General features: G+C 39.2%; 2 protein-coding genes across 2 annotated transcripts in view; both read right to left on the minus strand.

Moving 5' to 3' along the window:
• The window catches only part of LOC103521403 (cilia- and flagella-associated protein 251-like), a gene marked incomplete at its 3' end in the record, with an annotated part of 10,136 nt that extends 3,094 nt beyond the window's left edge, over window positions 1–7,042 (minus strand). Inside the window, exon 1 of the mRNA XM_026832097.1 lies at window positions 7,003–7,042. The remainder of the gene's footprint in view (window positions 1–7,002) is intronic.
• On the minus strand, window positions 1,622–10,086 carry LOC103521404 (tRNA (uracil-5-)-methyltransferase homolog A-like). Its single transcript, XM_026832095.1, has 5 exons — window positions 9,872–10,086; window positions 8,908–9,159; window positions 7,838–7,970; window positions 3,084–3,318; window positions 1,622–2,594 (listed from the first exon to the last, which is right to left on the minus strand). Exons 1-5 carry the CDS (start codon window positions 10,083–10,085, stop codon window positions 2,163–2,165), a joined length of 1,266 nt encoding a protein of 421 aa, XP_026687896.1. The 5' UTR covers window position 10,086; the 3' UTR covers window positions 1,622–2,162.
• Window positions 10,087–10,310: the final 224 nt, after the last annotated feature.

Below are 10,310 nucleotides of genomic sequence, written 5' to 3' on the forward strand. Positions count from 1 at the left end.
ATAACCACAAGCAAAGAGACATAAAGGACATCTCAACATCTGTTTTGACTAAAAGAATGTTTGGTACTGAAACTTTTATTCATTGTTTTTATTTTGTCATTAAAGAATGTTTCATCAAACTCCTTAGGTACTTTTCCGTTTTAATAATGTTCCGTAAAAAGTCAAATGAGACTTTTGACAAGGGTCCTCGTCTCTACAAACGAAACCAGTGGAATTTCATCAAACTCAGACGTTACACTTTTTTCCAGTGTGCTTTGTCTATAAAATAATCACTAAGGTGATCGCATTTGGAACTCAAGGGACTCACTATGAACTTGAGTTTATGGACCCGACATATAATCTACTCAATCGGTTAAAAAGTGTCCCTGTGGAGTTTGGTTCGAAAGGGTCTTAGTGTTATTTTAAGTTGTCTGCCGGTCTAATCTACGCAATAGACAGCATCACGTTCAGGTTAGTATACTCTTCTGGTTTGTGAAAGTTTAGGCTTGGTCTTATCATCTTTGCTTGCCTCTGGTAGTCCTAGGAATCTTACTAAGTGTAGTTGCTCACTGGGACAGAACGCTGCACCACCCTTCTTCACAAGCTGTGGGCTAGTGTCTAGAGGTCGAGAACAGAGGGTTACGCTAGACCATACCCCGGTGTCCCTCAGCGGAAGTAGTACTGAAGACTAGTAAGCTAATAGGCAAACTCAAGCAGGTAGTGTGTGAACACGAATGCATTTCGAAGAAAGCCTAGTACCACAAGCACAAAACATCCCAAACGCATAGAATCACACAACCGGGTAGCCCTGCCTTAAGTTAAGCTCTACTTAAGTACGGCTTAAATGGAAACCAGGTTGCATCGGATCGCCTCACACTTAGAACGGACGGGGACTGTAGCCACGCTCTGTTCCGTCGTGAACCCGATTTTTCTAGCGTGTTTTTCTTTGAATATTCACTTTTCAGAAGGGTGTTTAGTTCTGCAGAAGCGATCTACTTATTAAGGAATATGCCGGTTTAAGTTGTTTAAATCGTGTTCTTTTCGCACAAAGGTGCTTAATGCCTTTTTGTGGTTGAGAAAGCCTAAACTTTTACAAGCGCTGGTGAAACGACAAACATTTCGTTTGAGACTGCCGTTCAATCATTGCATGCCGGGGGTCGTAAAGAGAAGATCTGGCAAAAAAAAAAAAAAAAAAACTGTTACCTACAAAAAATGTGAAGACTTAGGCTCAGCAGGAGTTGCTATTTTCCAAAAATTATTTGTGTAATTTTAGGTGTTTTTGCATGTACTTCAAGCAAAAAGAACCATCAAGGTATGAAGCCATTAGCTCTCATGTTGATCCTACAAATTGTTCTTTTGACTTGCAAAATACAGTAAGAATCAATGTTAATTTGTGTTGAATAAAATACTGAAATATTATTTAAACTCTTGAAATAAAATGAACTTCCTGTAAAACTCAAAATGTTGTAATCTTACTCAATTTTTTCAAGGTTAGGTATATTACAGATGAAGTATTGTGGAGCACATAACATTCATTTCCAAGAAACGACTGAAATTAAGCAACATTGTGCATAATTTTAAGCTGCAATGGCTTACTGGTGAAAAATGCTGAAATTATATACCAGAAATAAAAAAGACAGACTTTGTAGGACTCTAAAATGTGAATGATTTAATAAGCAAGTGAATATAAAATAAAACATAGTTGATTATGTACCTACGCCTGTACAATTGTACATACTTATTTTGGACACTAACTTGGGTTTAAGGGCTAATGAAATTGGAGTCTAAATAAGAGCTGTTAAAAAATGTTTCATAGCGCTGTAACAACAGAGGTCTTATCATCCCAAAATTGAAGAAAGGAGGACAGGATAGGAGTACTTAGACCAGCTGTTCCAAAAACACACCTTAGAATGTGATTAAGATAAATAATTAGAGTTTAGACAATCACACAGTATTATTTGTGTTCAATTTTACGTCACAATCATCACTAAAATAAGGCCAATGTTTTCTTTATGCATGCAAGATTTGTGCGACAGTGTCCAATTTTGACATCATGATCGTAAAATAGCAGCAGTTCATTCCCAAATTAGGTACCCCTATATTTATTTACGTTTTAAAATATTTTTTATGTAGAAATATGTATAGCTGTTCCTAGAAAGATGGAAAGAAAGATTCTTCTCCGGTTAAATATCTCCCACCAGCGTATCCCAGCGCTGCATCAGGATCACCCACTCCACACCTCGGGTATACGGAAACATATCAACCGGCACAACGCGCACCGGAAGAAACGGTGCCTTCGCGAACTTCTTCGATGGCGCGAACGTCAATCCGTTGAAACCGCTGAGCACCGATTTCGTGTCGCACGCGAGGTACACGATTCTTTCCAGGTTAGACGCGCGCAGGGTCGTGGCTAGGCGTTGATGTATGCCGGCGCGTGGGGGGTCCAACACGGCAACTAGCGAGTCGAACCGAGCCTTGCCGATGAGGGCCGATGTGATGTCCTCTGCCTTGCCGTGATAGAAGGTGCAGTTGGAGAGAGAGTTGGAGGAAGCGTTGAGTTTGGCATCGGCTACGGCATCCTCGTTGGATTCCACCCCCAGGACTTCACCGCATCGCTGAGGAGAGAAATAGAGATGGGGAAGGGATTAATACTCAGTAATGATGGCCAAGTTCCCCACATACAGTAGAACCTCGACTATTTCAACTGATTGGGACCGAGGGTACGTATTTAAAATGACCGAGGTTCTGGATAAAAGTTTCCATATGAAATAATGAAAAGAGGGCAAAATGCCCTATTAAAATAGAAAGTAATTAAACAAAACGAACAAAAAACATGTCTTCGATATTGGTTTCTTCTGTCATTAGTTTGAACACTTTCAATGGTTTTTTCCTCTGTTAAGATAGAAGAATATCCCTTGAAAGATAGAAAAAATAACTGATTTTGAAGTTGAAATAATCAAGGTTATACTAGGTACAAAAAAAAATAATAATAATAATATATTTTACACTTTTTCAAATTACAAAAAGACATCCATTCCTTCCTGGTCATACTCTAGTCAAGGTAACTATGTTTCGAAAGAGTAGGTAGTGCATATTCTACTCACACTGGCCAAGCACAGTCCAATCGTTCCCACGCCCGAGCAAATATCCAACAGGGTGGTATCAGGGCCGAGTTCCGCCAGCTCAGCCACCGTATCATACAGGGTGTGACAAGCCTCGGTGTTCACTTGGAAGAAGGACACCGGGGAGATGTTGAAGTTGAGAGAGAACAGGGCCTGAGATATGGTGGGGCGACCCGATAGAAGTTCAACGGGTGGGGCTTTGGTACCTGGAGCTAGTCTGGAATTAAAATTAAAGATGATTCAGTTTGAAATAAAGTGGGGATACTCAAATGACGAAACATGTGACTGTGGGGAAATACAAGACGAGGCCCACATGCTCGTATGTTACAACATCAAAAGTGATCTCTATTCGTGCAGCCCCACAGCCACAGCAGTCACAGAATTCTAGAGGTTCACATGGGGATACTCAAATGACGAAACATGTGACTGTGGGGAAATACAAGACGAGGCCCACATACTTGTATGTGACAACATCAGAAGTGATCTCTATTTGTGTAGCCCCACAGCCATAGCAGTCACAGAATTCTAGAGGTTCACATGCTGAATTCATTTGGACACGGAAAAGTAAGTAAGTCAGAAATAAAGACAACTTAAGAGCCCGCCTAGATAGCTTAAATGGTAGCGTGTCTGCCTTATGAGTGCTAGGTTGTGGGTTTGATTCCCGCCCAGGGCGAACATTATCCTATCCTAAACTAAGATGAGGTTTGTTCCTAGAACAGGTTTGTCCTAGGTTTAATGAGATTTGTTCTAGGATCTGCTGGCTTTCTCCTGAAAAATTTTCCTTCTCTCTTTGATTTCTGGACGATAAGACTTTAATTGTTACAGTTCCCTATACCAAACCTTTGCAAAAAAAAAAAAAAAAATCTAATCAAGTTACATTACCTTCTCGGCATAAGCTGAAAGTTGACCGAAGCACACCGGATCTCCTTCCCCTCATTGCTATTCTCAAAGAAATCCTTCAACTCCTCTCGCACCTTGTTCAATTCCTCTTCTGGTAGATCTTGAGGATCAAAACCTGTGGGACAGATGACAATAAAATCGTGAACTATCTGTGGTAAAGCAGAGAGCTTCTTCACAACTTTACTGGGTATCATTCGTAGAAGCTCAACCCGTCCTTTGGGGCTGGCCAGTCCCTACACCTAAGCCTCAGTTTGGGCTTTTTGTGTGTGGGGTTAAGCTAAACTGGGTATCATAGCATTACAAATACAAAGTGCCTCCTCTACTATTAATTATTCTCATCTACACGTACCTATCATCAATTTACACTGGTAATGACGCCACTGGTCGCTATTCGATTAAAGTAGCTACTCAATCGTCCTCACGAGGCTGAGTGCAGTCCGAACTCCAAGCACAGAGCCGAAAAAACTTCGAACCCGGGACCTCCGGAGTACAAGCCTAGTGTGATAACCAATCGGCTACCAGAACTCTTTAACGTTATACGAGTTTTCGTCAAATGACGGTAAATAGTTCAGTTAATGGATTAAAGAGTTCAGTTTAGGGGTTGGATGGAAGAGAATGCCCTAGGCATTAATCCCGCCCCTGAGTTAGGATTTTTCATTTTTTTTTTTTTTTTTTTTTTTTTTTTTTTTTTTTTTTTTTTTTTTTTTTTTTTTATTTTTTTTTTTTTTTTTTTTAAAAAATTTTTTTTTTAAAATTTTTTTTATAAAATTTTTTAAAGAAATTTTTTTTTTTTTTTTTTTTTTTTTTTTTTTCTTTTCATTAATTAAACCAAGGTTGTTTTTATTTCGAATCGCTTCATTGGTATTTGTTCTTTTTTTTTATTTGATGAAAAATAGTTTTTTTTTGTTTGGGTGGGGGGGGGGGAAATGTCCTTGTAATAATTTTGCCTTTTTCATGGATTCCTCAAACTACTTTTGTAAGAAATTACTGTTTTATTTTTTTACTTATTTCAAAGTCATGGTTTGTAAAAATCAGTTTTGTCTACAACTTACCAGAAAATACAGAGAAAGAACACCAATAAGAGAAGATCTGGCAAAAAAAAAAAAAAAAAAACTGTTACCTACAAAAAATGTGAAGACTTAGGCTCAGCAGGAGTTGCTATTTTCCAAAAATTATTTGTGTAATTTTAGGTGTTTTTGCATGTACTTCAAGCAAAAAGAACCATCAAGGTATGAAGCCATTAGCTCTCATGTTGATCCTACAAATTGTTCTTTTGACTTGCAAAATACAGTAAGAATCAATGTTAATTTGTGTTGAATAAAATACTGAAATATTATTTAAACTCTTGAAATAAAATGAACTTCCTGTAAAACTCAAAATGTTGTAATCTTACTCAATTTTTTCAAGGTTAGGTATATTACAGATGAAGTATTGTGGAGCACATAACATTCATTTCCAAGAAACGACTGAAATTAAGCAACATTGTGCATAATTTTAAGCTGCAATGGCTTACTGGTGAAAAATGCTGAAATTATATACCAGAAATAAAAAAGACAGACTTTGTAGGACTCTAAAATGTGAATGATTTAATAAGCAAGTGAATATAAAATAAAACATAGTTGATTATGTACCTACGCCTGTACAATTGTACATACTTATTTTGGACACTAACTTGGGTTTAAGGGCTAATGAAATTGGAGTCTAAATAAGAGCTGTTAAAAAATGTTTCATAGCGCTGTAACAACAGAGGTCTTATCATCCCAAAATTGAAGAAAGGAGGACAGGATAGGAGTACTTAGACCAGCTGTTCCAAAAACACACCTTAGAATGTGATTAAGATAAATAATTAGAGTTTAGACAATCACACAGTATTATTTGTGTTCAATTTTACGTCACAATCATCACTAAAATAAGGCCAATGTTTTCTTTATGCATGCAAGATTTGTGCAACAGTGTCCAATTTTGACATCATGATCATCAAACAGCAGTTCATTCCCAAATTAGGTACCCCTATATTTATTTACGTTTTAAAATATTTTTTATGTAGAAATATGTATAGCTGTTCCTAGAAAGATGGAAAGAAAGATTCTTCTCCGGTTAAATATCTCCCACCAGCGTATCCCAGCGCTGCATCAGGATCACCCACTCCACACCTCGGGTATACGGAAACATATCAACCGGCACAACGCGCACCGGAAGAAACGGTGCCTTCGCGAACTTCTTCGATGGCGCGAACGTCAATCCGTTGAAACCGCTGAGCACCGATTTCGTGTCGCACGCGAGGTACACGATTCTTTCCAGGTTAGACGCGCGCAGGGTCGTGGCTAGGCGTTGATGTATGCCGGCGCGTGGGGGGTCCAACACGGCAACTAGCGAGTCGAACCGAGCCTTGCCGATGAGGGCCGATGTGATGTCCTCTGCCTTGCCGTGATAGAAGGTGCAGTTGGAGAGAGAGTTGGAGGAAGCGTTGAGTTTGGCATCGGCTACAGCATCCTCGTTGGATTCCACCCCCAGGACTTCACCGCATCGCTGAGGAGAGAAATAGAGATGGGGGGAGGGATTAATACTCAGTAATGATGGCCAAGTTCCCCACATACAGTAGAACCTCGACTATTTCAACTGATTGGGACCGAGGGTACGTATGGCATCCTCGTTGGATTCCACCCCCAGGACTTCACCGCATCGCTGAGGAGAGAAATAGAGATGGGGAAGGGATTAATACTCAGTAATGATGGCCAAGTTCCCCACATACAGTAGAACCTCGACTATTTCAACTGATTGGGACCGAGGGTACGTATTTAAAATGACCGAGGTTCTGGATAAAAGTTTCCATATGAAATAATGAAAAGAGGGCAAAATGCCCTATTAAAATAGAAAGTAATTAAACAAAACGAACAAAAAACATGTCTTCGATATTGGTTTCTTCTGTCATTAGTTTGAACACTTTCAATGGTTTTTTCCTCTGTTGTTGGATATTGTTTAACTGATTCAGTTGTCAAATTTTGTATTTGATTTTAGGAACAAGATAACAGAAGATATCTGGGGATGAAAAATAAAGGAATTATAAATTGGTCTTTGTTTCACTTGCAGGGATCATAGTGAACAAAAGCAACTGGTAATGAATAAAACAGACTTTTTCAGTACCAAGATCTCAAACAGGAGGGGTGAGTACAAACAACACAAGAGTGTTAAAGTGCCTAATGAAGAAAAAGAAATAAAGTGGGAATACTCAAATGACGAAACATGTGACTGTGGGGAAATACAAGACGAGGCCCACATACTTGTATGTAACAACATCAGAACTGATCTCTATTTGTGCAGCCCCACAGCCATAGCAGTCACAATTCTAGAGATTCACATGGGGATACTCAAATGACGAAACATGTGACTGTGGGGAAATACAAGACGAGGCCCACATACTTGTATGTAACAACATCAGAAGAGATCTCTATTTGAGCAGCCCCACAGCCATAGCAGTCACAGAATTCTAGAGATTCACATGCTGAATTCATTTGGACACGGAGAAGTAAGTAAGTCAGAAATAAAGACAACTTAAGAGCCAGCCTAGATAGCTTAAATGGTAGCGTGTCTGCCTTGTGAGTGCTAGGTTGTGGGTTTGATTCCCGCCCAGGGCGAACATTATCCTATCCTAAACTAAGATGAGGTTTGTTCCTAGCACAGGTTTGTCCTGGGTTTAATGAGATTTGTTCTAGGATCTGCTGGCTTTCGCCTAAAAAAATTTCCTTCTCTCTTTGATTTCTGGACGATAAGACTTTAATTGTTACAGTTCCCTATACCAAACCTTTGCAAAAAAAAATCTAATCAAGTTACATTACCTTCTCGGCATAAGCTGAAAGTTGACCGAAGCACACCGGATCTCCTTCCCCTCATCGCTATTCTCAAAGAAATCCTTCAACTCCTCTCGCACCTTGTTCAATTCCTCTTCTGGTAGATCTTGAGGATCAAAACCTGTGGGACAGATGATAATAAAATCGTGAACTATCTGTGGTAAAGCAGAGAGCTTCTTCACAACTTTACTGGGTATCATTCGTAGAAGCTCAACCCGTCCTTTGGGGCTGGCCAGTCCCTACACCTAAGCCTCAGTTTGGGCTTTTTGTGTGTGGGGTTAAGCTAAACTGGGTATCATAGCATTACAAATACAAAGTGCCTCCTCTACTATTAATTATTCTCATCTACACGTACCTATCATCAATTTACACTGGTAATGACGCCACTGGTCGCTATTCGATTAAAGTAGCTACTCAATCGTCCTCACGAGGCTGAGTGCAGTCCGAACTCCAAGCACAGAGCCGAAAAAACTTCGAACCCGGGACCTCCGGAGTACAAGCCTAGTGTGATAACCAATCGGCTACCAGAACTCTTTAACGTTATACGAGTTTTCGTCAAATGACGGTAAATAGTTCAGTTAATGGATTAAAGAGTTCAGTTTAGGGGTTGGATGGAAGAGAATGCCCTAGGCATTAATCCCGCCCCTGAGTTAGGATTTTTCATTTTTTTTTTTTTTTTTTTTTTTTTTTTTTTTTTTTTTTTTTTTTTTTTTTTTTTTATTTTTTTTTTTTTTTTTTTTAAAAAATTTTTTTTTTAAAATTTTTTTTATAAAATTTTTTAAAGAAATTTTTTTTTTTTTTTTTTTTTTTTTTTTTTTCTTTTCATTAATTAAACCAAGGTTGTTTTTATTTCGAATCGCTTCATTGGTATTTGTTCTTTTTTTTTATTTGATGAAAAATAGTTTTTTTTTGTTTGGGTGGGGGGGGGGGTTATTTTTTTTATTTTGTTTTGTGTACCTGTTTGTAAATATTGTAAAATCCTAACAAAGTGTAATATAATAATAGTTAACGGGACGTTAATATTGGTTGCAAAAACTCGTTTTTATCGAGGTACTCACCGATTTTGATCATCAATTCATCCGAACTGTCCGAGTATCGACACATGAGCAGCTTCCAATGGCCCCCCTGCGTCACCACGTCGAAAATATCGAACCGGGACCCTCGCACATAGTTCTCGAACACATGAACCACGGCCTTCATGCGGTCATGTATGTGGATGAGGTTGTACACGGGACCAATGTACACGGACCCTTCCGAGTATTTGCCGTAGCGAAATCCGACTGTCTTCTCCTTGGTTTGTGGATGTAAACCTGAGGAATAGTAACAGAAAAGGGTAATTATTCAGAAGCCACGACAGTGAAGAAGAGAGTTCTTTTGTGTTTAACGGTTTAACCTAACCCTAGGATAACACTGGTCACTGCTCATTTGTGACAGCTTCTTTTCGTAGCAATTTTCCATTGACGTGACTTCTGAACAAGTACCCAAAATAGATAAATTAGGTCGTTCGTATGTCCCTTCTGGAAATTTAGTTGGTTGTTGTTAACACCTCAATCCATTCACACTGTCTCCAAGTTAAGGAACTCCACCACCGCAAGATTTGTCCAGAGTGAAGATGGGTCAAGGTTAGTAGGATTCGCCACACAGTTGAAGAGAGGTGGTACATCATGTACCTACAGTGTTCATCCATTTTGTCCATGTGGTTGGTTCATCCATTTTGTCAATGCCTACTATTGACTGCAAATATTCCAACCGGTTACTTTCTGGTGTTCTCGTGTTGACCCAGCACCTAAATGGGAAGTATTGTGTCTCTTATTGCCCATCTGATGGGACATACTACGGAATGGACGTGCTATGACACAGACCACAAGAGTCTAATGTAGCAGATTGTAGCAGTTGTTTCATTCATATTCCTAACTGAGCTTAAAGATCCTTGTGTAAACTTGTTATTTATCAATAGGTTCCTCATTTAGGTGCATTTTTCTGTCCAAAATAATAGTTACGCCAAAAAGAAGGAAAACTCACCAATACTAAACTCGCACTTGTTCCGATAGCCTTCGGGCCGTTTACATGGCCGAATCTGATCCAACTGCACCGGCAATCCATTGTTAATCTCCCGCTGTCTATCAAACCACGGCTTGAGAGCTGGCTGGTACCTCTCAATGCTGTGTATCATCTCAACCACTTGCTTGCGCATATCTGACATTTTCAGTTCAAGCTGGGGAAAAAAATTAAACATTCAATAAACTAAGCACAGGTAAAAGTCCATTCCCACCTGTCATTCAGAAGAAAAAAAATCTGGTGTGAACATCACACGACTTTCTATTACATTAAGTCGGACAGTTCTAAAAGTTTCACCATTCGATTCCTTTATCTCGTTTCATTTTCATTAAAACTAAGGGAGGGGGTAAGTACCCCCCTCCCCCCCTAAGATCAGATGCCATCTACAAATGAATGTGGCCCA

The sequence above is a fragment of the Diaphorina citri genome, unplaced genomic scaffold, assembly GCF_000475195.1.
Source record: "Diaphorina citri unplaced genomic scaffold, Diaci psyllid genome assembly version 1.1 scaffold5168, whole genome shotgun sequence".
Lineage (NCBI taxonomy): Eukaryota > Metazoa > Arthropoda > Insecta > Hemiptera > Psyllidae > Diaphorina > Diaphorina citri.